Genomic DNA, 13825 nt, shown 5'->3' on the forward strand with positions numbered 1-13825 from the left:
TCCGCTCCTTGAGTTCTCTCCAGCGCTGGAAAGCTGATCTGATATTTACACGGGTCCTACTTCTTGCCTTATCGTTAGCCTTCTTTTGTTCCGCAGACGTTTTCCTCTCTTGTTTTTTTATCCGCCATCTCGATCTTTCTGTCGCTCGGCTCGGCTAATGTCCGTCCTGTGAACGGAGCTCTCTCTCCTCCACATCATGAGTAGACACGCCCCTTACTGCTGATTGGCTACAAGTTTGTTTTGGTACTCAGCCCGACTCAGTTTTCTAAAGCGTTTTTGAAAAAATACATACCTCACCTTTAAATAATTTTTATAAAATAACTTCTTTTCTGTTTTAATAGATTTTAAAATTTTAAAGCAGCCATTACTCCAGTCTTCAGTGTCACATGTCAAGAATAATAAATTATTATAATCATTGCTGAAAATTATACTGTTATACTGCTTAATATTTTTGTGAAAACAACATTTTGGGATACATTTTTAACACCAATCTTTGATGAATGTTTAATATTTCTTGATCAGTTCAATAGAACAGCATTTATTTCAAATAGATTTTTTTTGTAACACTATAATGTATGTCTTTGCTGTCACTTTTGAGCAAAATGTATCCTTGTTATTTTTTTTTTTAATGATAAAATTACTGACCCCAAACTTTTGAACAGCAGTGTAGACGTCAGTGCTAAATAATTTTACTACTTTGATTTCAGTGAATGTTGCCATTATGGTTCCTGGGTGCTGTGGTAACTTCTAATACCACCTGGTAAAATAAAAAATATCCTATTTGTTTCTTCATTTAGTCCTTTTTGTAAAGTTTCAAACAAAACATGCTTTCTTGGGAATGCTGTTACGGTTGCCAAATTTTAATTGATTTTAAATTATTTTACACTTTTGTAAAAACTTTAACAAAAGTCAAGTCACCTTTATTTATATAGCGCTTTATATAACACAGATTGTGTCAAAGCAGCTTTACAGTGTCAAACCGGGAAATAGTTGGTCAATAATGCATTAGGACAATAACAGTCAATTTTTCAGTTAAAGTTCATTGTTGATTCAGTAACGTCATCACTGACTCAACGCTTAGTCACTGAATCAATGCTTAGTCACATAATCCTCTGGGAAGTGACATCAATTTGGTGGGAAAACCCAAGAAATGAATTTGATGAACTTTGTGCATGTTCATTAAAAGTAACAGTAACCAACCAGCTGATGATCTCAAACACAATCTAAGTCTCAAAATGCATAAACCACATAGATGTGTGATTTACAGTAGGGCTGGGTTTTGAAACAAATTTCACAATTCGATTCTCATTCCCAAGCTTGCGATTTGATTCGATTCAATATCGATTATTTTGGATATATATATCAGGTACACATGCCAAATTTTCTTAAGGAAAAAAATTCTTAACTAATGCTGTAAAATATACATGAGAGTCAGTTGGTACTACATTACTATAATATTGAAGGTTAAAACTGACTGATTTTTTTAGGCTATACAACTGCTTTAATTACACTTAATGAAGTTTTTATAATAAAAGTTAATTACATAATATTTCTGCTTCAATTCGCTTTTTTTTTCTTTTTCTTTTAAATATAACCATTTAAATTGTGGCTGTCAAAAAAAATATAAATTAAACATTGAAAAACAGTAAAAAATTATATTGAATATATTATATGGTGCATATTTAGCAAAATGCCCCTCTCTACAGTTTATTTTTCTAGCTGACTAATGAGTTTATGATCACCGAATATGTTTTTTCTGAGGTAAATGTGACGTTACGTGACATACTGTGTACAAGCCGTTATATTGACGTCTTTGCGCGGCTGAAACACTGATTTAACGATTACATGAGACAGGCTACGGATTGTAAAGTTGTACTCTTTCTGTTAGCTCACCTTCAGATGTTTAGTCATGTTTATTTTGGAGGAGATGATCAGTTCACGTGCGCTACGTGGTGCCGCTTTTATTGAACTGAGGCGCTACAGCGATCTGTCACTTCACATTAAACACCAAAACAGCATTTATTGTTTAAATACTGCAATACAATGGACAGAATTTGAAATCTGAGACTTTTTCATATTAAAAGTACCAAAGCACAATGCTTATTGTGATATATTGGATAGGAGGTGCCCTTCAATGTTCCGTCCATTAACTGAAAACAGGTTAGACTAATCGATTCTTGGGATTTAAGAATCATTATCGTTTCGTAAAAGTGAGAATCGATTAAAATCGAGATATCGATATTTTTTTTTACCCAGCCTTAGTGAATAGTATCTCATTTACCTCCGCTGCAGCTCTAGCTCCTCCTCAAAGACGCCGAAAGGTCGGAGCGTCTCTGTCAGCTTCCGCGCGAGAACCAGATCGGCCTCTTTAGGTAGTGCCAAGCTGATAGGAGATGTGATCCCATAATGCTTTGGGGTCTGCTGGGCTGTTTGCACCTGACTGGTAATTGGACTGTGAAAAGGTCAAACATGAATTGTCAGACTCAACAGAAACATAACGTGATCACAGGAGCTGTTCACATCTCTGTAGAGCTCAAAATTATTATTATAATAACAAATTACTGGAATGTTATGAAAATTCAGCATTCAAACACCTGACCATGGTGATGTCAAAAAATACAAAAGTCTAATAAAATAAGTTCAAGATAGTTAGGAAGCTACCTTTACACATACAATTAATTCTTTAATACTTTGCAAGAGAATATAGAAATCCATTTGTTTTGATTTCTATATTCAAAACTCAGTTTGGTGGAGACATTTCCATGTAAACGACCACTTTGTGACTTCTAAGTGCACAAAGTATGACAAATATTTTGAATAACAGACTGTGTGACCGTTGTCTTTGGGGCGTTCACATGAAGCGTAATATTTTAACATGAAGCGTAATATTTTAATAGCTTCTATTGTTTATGTGTTAAGCCTCGCTGTTTTTCTTAGGATCGCGCGCAATCCGCGTCCGCCATATCATGATAAAAATAGGCTAGTTCAGCTTTTATAAACGCTTTTGTTCTGTTCGGCTGCGCTTCGTCTAACGTTAGTTGTTTAGTACGCTAGAACGCGTCTTGTGTGAACGCCCCCTTGAAGGGTATTAGTATGAAGTAACTGAACTACATCTATACGTGCACTAAGTTAACAGTTAACGTTACATATCTAAACAAAGTTCAGCAACCACTGAATGATACAGATTTAAAATCTAATCATACAAACCAGCGTGCTTACTATGAGCCCGATTTCTACTTCTGATGGCCTGTTGATCATTTTATTTCATTACCTGCTGCATAATGGCAAGTTAATTTCGAAATTAATGCAATGTAAACTAGTTCAACAACGAAACAGCATCGTTAAATGCTTTGATAAACGTGTCGAGTTTGCGACCGATTCGTAACATAAGGCCCAAGACCTCGCGTTTGCTTTGATCACGCTTGTCTTCAAACTCCGACGAGATACTTACAAAGGCATTATGAAAATCTCCGGCTTATGAGAAGCTGAGAAGCAGGTTATATTCCGCCATTGCGTTCCAGCCTGTCATGAACTGTTATGAAGGCAATGGAGTTGTTTCTTTTGTTTGAACCAACATGGCGCTCCGGCAACAGCAACTGCCAATTGGTACAGGAAGTGACGCCATGACGCATCCCTCGCTGACGCAGTTGACCTGCGTCTTGTTTTTCTAACCTATTTTGAAAGATTTCTATTTAAAGGGACAGCAACTAGCTAAAAATCTTATATATATTTTCCAATAACATTGTCACGAACATTTCAAAACATTTCTCCATTAAATTACATTTAATATTTTATTCCTTATAGCATAGCTGCACCTTAAGCTATTTTAATGCTTTTTATTATTTATTTATTGATTTATTAATTCATTAGACATCAGTTTGAAATTGAAAATAACTTTTTTTTACAGCACACCATTGAAACATTTAGCATTTCCACTGTTTCACGTATTATTTTTTGCCATACTGACTATATTAGTGCTGTCAAACGATTAATCACGATTAATCACATCCAAAATAAAAGTTTTTGTTTATATATGTGTACTGTGTATATTTATTATGTATATAAATACACACAAATGCATGTATATATTTAAGAAAAATATAAAGTAGCTTGACCACTGGAAATGTACCAAATTATATAATATATTATAAACTTAATAACTTGGTCAAATTACAAAGCAAAGATGAGCATGTGATGTAGTCCCCAGTGGGGAGGTGGTTCTTTAATGTGAAAATAATTACTTGTGAATCTTTAACTAGCACCTGTTTTCACTTAAATAGTGTATAAAAAATACAGTAAGTCATTAAATAAAGACACAGAAACGCATCCTTAATGAAATAACTTATTTTTATTGTACATTTAAACTACAATAGCAGAGTGAGCTAATCATCTGAGTTGTTCCTGAAGAGGTATTCAGCCTGAAATGGAGTAAAGAAAATATGACACAAAGTAAACAGAAATAATATGTTGTTAAATAGAACACGTGATATGAAGTCTATGAGAAGTGTTACCAAAAAGTCCACAGGGTCATCAGGCTTGACCTTACAGCAGTCCATCAGTCCTTGTATGACAGTAGGCATGACGTATTTCATCAGGTAGTGTCTCATGGGGACAGATCGTGTCTCTAATAGCTCATGTTCCTGCTTCTTCACCTCGGCCATGTTCCTGTTCTGAAAATATATATCAACAAGCTGAACAATGTAGTCGTTACTAGGGTAACAGAAGGCTTTTGCTTGTGTGAGGTCAGATTTATTTATTTTTTGAAAATAAACTTAATAATTATATTCAGCAAGGATGCATTAAATTGATAAAAAATTACAGAAAAGACTTGTACATTGTTACAAAAAAATTAATTTCAAATAAATGTTGTTCTTTTTAACTTTCTATTTATCAAAGAATCCTGAAAAAAATGCATGTTTCCCTGAATCCTAAAAAAATGCATCACGGTTTCTACAAAAACAGTTAAGCAGCACAACTGTTTTCACTGATAATAGTAAGACATGTTTTTGAGCAATGAATCAGCATATTAGAATGAGTTCAAGAATTATGTGATACTGAAGACTGGAGTAATGATGCTCAAAATTCAGCTTTGCATCACAGGAATAAATTACATTTTAAAGTTATTAAAATAGAAAAGAGTTATTTTAAATCGTAGTAATATTTCACAATATTACTTTTTACTGTTTTTAATTAATTAAATAAAGCCAATGTGAGCATAAGAGACTTTGCTCAAAAACATTATAACAATCTTGCCGACCCCAAACCTTTGTACACATTGACTTAAAGGAGACATATTATGCCCCTTTTTACAATATGTAATATAAGTCTCTGGTGTCCCCAGAAGGTGTATGTGAAGTTTCAGCTCAAAATACTCCACAGATCATTTATTATATCATTTTGAAAATGCCTATTTTGAGTGGAACCAGAAACACGCTGTTTTTTTCGGGCCTGTCTCTTTAAATGCAAATGAGCTGCTGCTCCACGCCCCCTTTTCCAGAATAGAGCTGCACCATTACAGCTCGTACCTGCTAAAAAACATCTGTTGGTTCTGATTATCATGTTAATCGCGCTGAAATCATGCGTTTTAAACCATACGAGTTTAAACTTCTGATATACGGTTATGTACAGTATGTGGAAAATAATGTGTTTTTTTTACTTTAAACCGCATAAACACATTTCATTACACCAAATACACAAAATAATGTTCTTTTTAGCAGCATCATATGACCCCTTTAAGGGGTGGTAATATTATAATGAGATCCCTTTGCCACGTCACCAAGTGAGCAAAATCAAACGCGCTCGTTTTCTCAGACGCTTGCAGAAAAAGGCTTCCCAAAACAAAGTTACTGGGTTAATCTTTTTCACATTTCCTTGGTTGGTAGATGCACTGGGGACCTGATTATAGCACTTAAAACCTGGAAAAGTCAGATTTTCATGATATGTCACCTTTAAAGCTATTATAAAACGTGTGGTCACCAAATACTGATATTTTACAACCAATACATAAATATTACAGGAAAACAAAAAACAGTTGAATTCTCCTGGGAGAACTTCACTTTTCTATTATATTTGTGGGTAGGGGTGTGCGATATATATCGTCTGCGATAATATCGTAATTGTTGTTTTAACGATGTGCGATTTGACATTATTGAGTATTTTGCAAAAACCATTCAAAACATCCCTACAGAGCGCATTACGTGAAGTCTAGACTCAATTCCCTGATTAAATGTAAGAATTTGACTCAAAAGATAATGGACACTTTTAGAAAAAATGGCTTTATAAAGGTTAAAATGCCCATAAAATGCAAAAATCAGTTTAAACTTATTGGATTTCAGTACTTATCAGTATGAACTGACCACCACACAGAATATGAAGAATATTAAAAACATTAGGAGTCAGCTGTCTTCGGCAGTCCTTAAGGTACCAGCACAATAACACACTCAGCAAAATATCGTCTAATTATCGTTATCGATAAAATCCCATAAAATATCGAGATATAATTTTTTGTCAATATCGCACACCCCTATTTGTGGGTCACCTGTAGTATTAGGGTTGGAGCAAAGGATTGATGTTTTGTTTTAACATTAGGTCAAATTTACCCATTCCTCCAAAAGAGCAGTCATTTTATCATTCTCCAATCTCTGCCTGAGTTCCTTCTCAACTTCCTCCTGTTTCAGTTGCAGGTGCCGCTCATCTTCTTTCCTCTTCCTCTCTTCCTCCATTTCCTCTGGACTCAGACCGTAGTTCTTCGGACGCCCCACTGTCTTAATGATCTTCTCCACTGTGTCCACATTCTCACAGTCTGAAAATGACAACATGAAAATGCTATTCTCAATAACAATACCGCCCTGCTTCATAACAACCAGCTTATCTGTCAATTCACTTTGAATAGAGAAAGTTGTACTTTGATAGAATACAATTTTCTTATGTGAGCACAAAAAAATAAGTATGATAGTTTGGGTTCTAACCAATGTGTTCCGGGTGGATTTCCAGGTAATCGAAATAGTCAAGCACAGACTCGTCTTCTGCCAAAGTCTCCCTAAATTTGGCAAGACTCGCTGTAAACTCATCTTGAGTGTAATGCATCTCTTCTGCCACATTCTGTGGAAGACTCCGAACACGCTCTTTCAGAAACTCATCAGTGGCATCCAGCGAGATGACGAAGTCTGTAGGTGAAAAGACCTGTGGTTGTTAACATGTACAGTAATAGCATTCGCCAACCCAATTTTACTTCCATGATGTGACACATACATAGTACAGTGCCATTAAAAGGTTTGGGGTGAGATTGTTTAATGTTTTTGAAAAAAAAAAGTCTTTCATGCTCACTGAAAGCTGCATTATTATTTTTTTATTTTTAACAGTAATATTTGAATTCATATGACAGTTTTCTATTTTTATATATTTTGTAAAAATGTCATTTATTCCTGTGATGGTGAATTTTCAGCAGTCATTACTCCAGTCTTCAGTGTTACAGTACATGATCCTTCAGAAATCATTCTATTATGCTGATGATTTGGTGCTTTTCAGGATTGCAGAATAGAAAAACAGAAGAATAAAAAAAAACGAACACTAGCTTCTCTAATCCTTTTGTATTCTATCTATTTGTTTTCTTTTTATTTATTATACAATTAACAAAAAGCAAAAAAAAGGCCTCTAACACTAGCTTGCTCTATTATTTTTCTATTCTATCTGTTTTCTTTTTATTTATATAATAATAATAATAAAAAAGACCTTGCTACATGTGCTGTTTTAGGCTAACTGAGACTTGTTATAGCACTTGTAGACTTTTAATGTATCCTGGCTGGATTTTTATTTATTTAAAAAAACAACTATGAAGAGTAGTATTTCCAGGAAACAAACAAGACATAGAAGCTGAAAGAGCATCTCAGTGATTATAATTATTTCCCAATATATCATTATTATTGCCATAACCCTTTATTATGTGAACATTAACAACAAGCATTAAATTATTGTTTTAATTATATTACTAAGATGTTTGGAGACTGCATCATGTTATGTTATTTTTTTTATTTTTTAAACAAAAGAATAGAAATACGTCTGTATGCAGGTTAAGAATCGAAATATCTCTGTATGTAGGTTCTGAGATTTCTAACCTGGAACCAACACTTTGCTATATTGGGGTATTGTCGATCTTGTGTCTTCTACTTCCATGTTTTCATCTGGAAAACATTTCAGAAGTTACAGGTAAATACATTTTTTCCATTTAGGGGTTTTTGTTTCAAAGAATATAGCTGACCATGGAAAAGCTCTTTAGCCTGTGTATAGGTCTTTGGGTAACCATCCAGAACAAATCCTTGATTTCTGCAAGGCTTTGAGTTTAGCTTCTCTCTTATGATATGCATTACATGACGATCGTCCAACTGACCTGTCAGAAAACATCATAAAAACTGGAATAAGTAACACTGGCCATATCAGATTTATTACATATATCTGTAATAAATCCACCGTCATACAATAGCATTTTCCGAACAATAACAAACGATGTCTTTAGTCACATAAAAATGGATAACGTCAAAGCATAATTGAATGCATACCATCATTCAGAAGCATGTTGTTCTTTAGCGTTTTAAGCTGCGCTTCAGCACTAATGAGCATTTCCTCGTTCTCACTCGTCTTCTCATTTCCCTCAAGCAATTCCTCCTGAAAAACACATACTGTACATTCAAAAGACAGCTTCATAGACAGGGGCCAAAAGGTTTGTGCTAGCGAAAATGCTTCTGTTTTCTACAAAGTAAAAAAGTTTCGCATTTTTAAGTCCTGCAACTGTCGAACAACACTACTGTTCAAACGCTTTTTAAATGTTTTTGCAAAGAAGTCTCTTATGCTCACCAAGGCTGCATTTATTTGATTAACAATACAAGTAACGGCAGTAAAACTGTGAAATATTATTAAAACTTTCTATTTTCATATATTTCAAAAATGCTATTTATTCATATTATAGCAAAGCTGCATTTTTCTTCCCTGTCACTTGATCTTTCAGAAATCATTCTAATATGCTAATGCTGTGCTTTATCATCAATAAAATCGCTTGAAATTAGAAATCAGTCATTATCAATTGAAAACAGCTGCGTCTCTACTGTCACATCTAAACAAACCAATTTTGAGAAGTTATGTAGAAGTTACATACTCACCAACTGTCTGACTTTCTCGTTGACGGTTTCACTGACGTCAATATTATGAAGTTTGTAATATCTGCACAACTTTACTGCAACTGAGCTTTTACCAACAGCAGGGGGCCCAAGAAGACAGATTTTTATTGGCTGAAGGGAATTAAATGCAAAATAGAAGTATGTAAGAATGTTTTGCAAGACTATATTGTTTAGAAATCTCTTCATATTATTAAAACAATGCTAAAAGCTATTAAACAATACAAAAATTATGATCTTATTTCTGATATATCTGATTACACTAGCTTCCATCGCAAAGAGTTATCAAAACTTACCAACAGTTGTCTTGTCTGTTTGTATTCCTCCACCACTTGAAGTATGTTATCAACTATCCCAGATTCACATTCCCAGTGGACGTTTAATCTGTCCTTTAAGAAAACAGACTCAGTCTGAAGGTTGACACTGAGATAAAGCAGGTCAGTTTCCTGTGAAAATACACAACAATCTGATATATTACCTTCATATATTGTTTTATGACATGGCACAAATATATGTTCAGCAAAAAACACACTACTGTAATTGCCTTTGTGCCATAGGCATCTTCCTTTGGGATGTTTTCTACTTTTCCAGACCCCAGGGTAGAGGCAATGGTCTAAGGAAATAGACAGCTGCATGTTTACTAATGATTTTCAGTACTGTTTTCTCATCGCAAAACTAAGCGTGAGCATTACATTCAGTATAACAGAATGCAATCGCACAGACATAAAGATGTGTGATGATTTATTACTTTCACAATGTCTTCAAAAGTGTTCTTGGAATCATCCACAGCGATGAAATAGTGTGTTTTTGGTTTGCGATCAATGATGTTTTGGACCACTCTAAAAATGGCAAATGATGACAAAATATAGGATGAAAATGAAACAAAGTTAAAAGAAAAAAACACCAATCAATCAACAGCAATTTTTCAAACCTAGCAAGGTCGTGGATGTGAATGGTAGGAATGACATTTGTCCCAGGCCCAAAAACAGGAACGCTGCTAAGCTCTCCGAGCCAAGCTGTCTTGAGGAAAATTAAGACGTTTTAAATTAAATAGTTCACCCAAAAATTAAAATTTGGTTCAAATGTACTAAACCCCAGGCCAAGATGTAAATGAGTTTCTTTCTTCATCGAAATGTACAGTTTGGAGAAATGTAGCATTACATCACTTGCTCACCAATGGATCCTCTGCAGTGAATGGGTGCCGTCAGAACGAGAGTCCAAACAGCTGATGAAAACATCACAATAATCCACATAATTCCAGTTCATCAATTAACGTCTGCATAGTGAAAAGCTGCATGTTTGCAAGAAACAAATCCATCAAGGTGTTTTCAATTCAAACCCTCGCTTCTGGCCAAAATATATAAAGTTAAATACATTCCATAATCCATAATAATGCTTCCTCCTGTAAAAACGTACATCCAATGTTGTCTTCTTACATCAAAATTCACAGATATATTTGTTTAGAATTATTTTGGACTGTTTTTGGTGCTTGATTTGAGCATATTTTTCTCCCGATTCAACTTTTTCACTGGCTAAAGCAACATTATGGATAGAGAGATTGTATTTTTGGCTAAAATCATCTTAATTGTGGATTTGTTAAGTACAAACACGCAGATTTTTCTTCACAAGATGTTAATTGATAGATTGGAGTTGTGTGTATTACTTGTGGATTATTGTGATGTTTTTATCAACTGTTTGGACTCTCATTCTGACGGCACCCATTCATCACAGAGGGTCCATTTGGTGAGCAAGTGATTTAATACATTTCTGCAAATCTGTTTTGATGAAGAAACAAACTCATCTACATCATGGATCACCTGAGTGAGTAGGTTTTAAGCAAATTTTCATTTCTGGGTGAACTATTCCTTTAAATTTAATTTTAAATTCATATAGACTGCTCTGGTATATAGTATTTCAGTACTTTAAAGAAGAAGTGGAAGATGTTCTCGCCCATGCCATACTGCAGTCCTGATGTTACAACATAAGTAGCCAGCTTTGACTTTTTCTGAGAAAAAAACAAAAACATGAAGTTTGTTGCATATGTTAAGCTATGCTAAGTTTGTTTCATATAATAAATGATATGAAATGTTTTCTGATTCTGGATTGATTATTACGGTCTTCCCCAGTTTAAGCACTAGTTTCTCTGTGCTGGTGTGTTCCTTAAAGTTTGGATGTGGTCTTCTTCTTTTGTAGTCATCTTCAGTCAAGGGGATGTCAGGCTCATCCTTAAGACAAAATCAGAAAATGTAACAAGAGCATGATGTCTGGTCACTGTAATAGTCCGAGACAACTAGTAAAATGTTTCTACTTTGTATTATTTTCTAATACAAATCTTTTGCATTCCTATTGATAATATCAGCATAATGATTTTTAAGCGATGAGCTGAACTGAAAAAAATTAGAATTTAAAATTTAAAAATGTATCTCTAGCTTTTTGTTTTACATTTTTCAAATCCTAAAACTGAATTAAAAAAAAAAAAGGATTTTCAGTGTGGTCTCTAAGTGGACCTCACTGTATGTTTAAAAGCAACACTCACAGGATCAGCTGGTTTGGTCATTGCCCACGTCATGATCGTTGACAGCAGGATGAACATTTTTGGAGACCCAAAATGTTCAATTTCAGAGTGCAGAGCTATGGTAATACAGTATGACAGATTTGTTTTGAATAAAGAAAAAAACTGACAAGAAATGAAATGGCATTAAGACCGTGCCCCAAAACCTAGCAAGCTGCCATTTTTGGTCTGAATGTGTCTCACTTGAGATACAGCCATAAGTAGTCTGGAAATTTGAGGAATTATTACCTGAAATGGCCCATGTTGCCTCATCTATGAGATCATTGTGTTCAGTGATATTATACACAATAACATCACACTGCATCAGACACTGCAGGAGCTCCTCTCGACTCAGAGACTGAAATATGATGAGATGAGATGTAATGAGCTAGATCTCTTAAGTTTTAAGACTTGTTACCAGGGTCAATAACATAAAAAAGATTGTTTCCTTGTCATAAAATGTGACATTATTGTATATTATATTATATTATAAAGACTTATTGACCTTGATACGCAGTCATGGTCTGCAGGGTATTCTATGCTATAATTTTTTGTTTACTGATTTCTTTTTCTGCATGTTGGTTGCACCACATGACTTTGATTTGGTGGACAAAAGTTTTTCAAATATTAATAATTGTTAATAAAGCTAAAAACAATTCAAAATATTAAAAGAACAAAAGGTATAAGAGTATAATAATGATTCTAACATAACATGTTTTATAATTCTTATTTTCTACTAACGTTAAATAATAAACATAAATACATAAAAGATTCCAAAACTAGCCTTCATTCTTTAAATGATTTTTCTTCAGTGTTACGCTTCCAAAAATATCAAAATTAATTTTAGTTCAGAAATTAAAAACACACACCAATAATACAAAAGAAATGATAAATGATAAACTAACCCGATATTCATCAGATGCGAAACGTAGTTTTTTTGCTTCTTTATTCGCAACTGTTCCGACTATCTGACAGCGCGTGGCTTCTGAAGAGAGCTCGTGTTTGTCCTCCTCCTCTCCATCATTAAGCAACTCTCCCACGACACATGAGGACAAGAACTGAACAACGCAACATTAAACCACGCCGTTTATGATATTAATGCAATTCATGTAACGGACTAGTAACGTTAGTCTCTATTACCTGGGCGATATATTTGGACGAATATGAGTCGATGTTGTTGAGAAAGACTCGTCTGGTGCGGCTCTCGCTGTGGTTGGCCATGTTTGTCTTTTGGTTGTTATGGAGATCATGCTGCGCGCTAATCTCGCGATCAACGCTTCTTAAAGAAATGCTTATGCTATTTTTAAATTATTATTATTCTTATTATGAAAATATTTTTTAAAACATTTTAATTATTGGCTCCACAGCGTCCTAAAACAATTGTGTCATACGAAGTACATGTTTTTAAATAAATGTAATCGACATTTTTTTTTTTGTAAGTCAAATTAAATTCATAGCCAGAAAACAAGACCCAATTGACTTATTTTAAGATATTTCACAACTAACCTAATTTAAGGATTGTTTAGGATACTCTTAATAATTATATGTAATAGTTTCTGTTTTAATTGAGTTTGGAGATGTGTAATGCATGTTGCAATGTTTAGTGCAGCAATTTAAAACTTACTTTACTTTGCTTTACTTTACTTTGTCATTTAGCAGACGCTTTTATCCAAAGGGGCTTACACATAAGAAAAAGTAATTAAAACTAAAAGCTAAAACTCTATAAATATTATATATATACACATTTAAGAAAATAAAAGAAATTAAATAAAAATGACAAATGCATACAACAACATTTCAAAACTAAACATTTAAATGAAAACAAAAAAATAAAGCTAAAAACAATTCAAAATATTAAAAGAACAAAAGGTATAAGAGTATAATAATGATTCTAACATAACATGTTTTATAATTCTTATTTTCTACTAACGTTAAATAATAAACATAAATACATAAAAGATTCCAAAACTAGCCTTCATTCTTTAAATGATTTTTCTTCAGTGTTACGCTTCCAAAAATATCTAAATTAATTTTAGTTCAGAAATTAAAAACACACACCAATAATACAAAAGAAATGATAAATGATAAACTAACCCGATATTCATCA

The 13825-nt window shown here is 33.7% G+C and overlaps 2 protein-coding genes across 7 annotated transcripts in view; both read right to left on the reverse strand.

The window, feature by feature from the left end:
• The window catches only part of papola (poly(A) polymerase alpha), a 19771-nt gene extending 16137 nt beyond the window's left edge, over positions 1 to 3634 (reverse strand). For all 4 annotated transcript variants that reach the window (XM_016562557.1, XM_016562554.1, XM_016562555.1 and 1 more), the window contains exons 1-2: positions 3452 to 3634; positions 2282 to 2452 (exon numbers count right to left, since the gene is read on the reverse strand). In XM_016562557.1, coding sequence (XP_016418043.1) covers positions 2282 to 2452; positions 3452 to 3459 — 179 coding nt within the window. In that variant the 5' untranslated portion in view covers positions 3460 to 3634. The remainder of the gene's footprint in view (positions 1 to 2281; positions 2453 to 3451) is intronic.
• Positions 3635 to 4367: 733 nt separating this feature from the next.
• On the reverse strand, positions 4368 to 12958 carry ak7a (adenylate kinase 7a). 3 transcript variants are annotated; one of them, XM_016562601.1, is made up of 18 exons: positions 12859 to 12958; positions 12624 to 12776; positions 11968 to 12076; positions 11704 to 11798; positions 11282 to 11392; positions 11089 to 11172; positions 10099 to 10187; positions 9916 to 10006; positions 9712 to 9780; positions 9464 to 9613; positions 9153 to 9281; positions 8556 to 8661; positions 8258 to 8386; positions 8115 to 8180; positions 6969 to 7166; positions 6600 to 6802; positions 4512 to 4670; positions 4368 to 4418 (listed from the first exon to the last, which is right to left on the reverse strand). In XM_016562601.1, exons 1-18 carry the CDS (start codon positions 12937 to 12939, stop codon positions 4383 to 4385), a joined length of 2058 nt encoding a protein of 685 aa, XP_016418087.1. In that variant the 5' UTR covers positions 12940 to 12958; the 3' UTR covers positions 4368 to 4382. The 3 variants fall into 3 exon arrangements, with proteins under 3 accessions (XP_016418087.1, XP_016418086.1, XP_016418085.1); XM_016562600.1 differs by having other exon boundaries at positions 9703 to 9780; XM_016562599.1 differs by having other exon boundaries at positions 9700 to 9780.
• Between the last annotated feature and the right edge of the window lie 867 nt (positions 12959 to 13825).

Source organism: Sinocyclocheilus rhinocerous, unplaced genomic scaffold (assembly GCF_001515625.1).
Source record: "Sinocyclocheilus rhinocerous isolate Xijiao unplaced genomic scaffold, SAMN03320098_v1.1 scaffold769, whole genome shotgun sequence".
NCBI lineage: Eukaryota > Metazoa > Chordata > Actinopteri > Cypriniformes > Cyprinidae > Sinocyclocheilus > Sinocyclocheilus rhinocerous.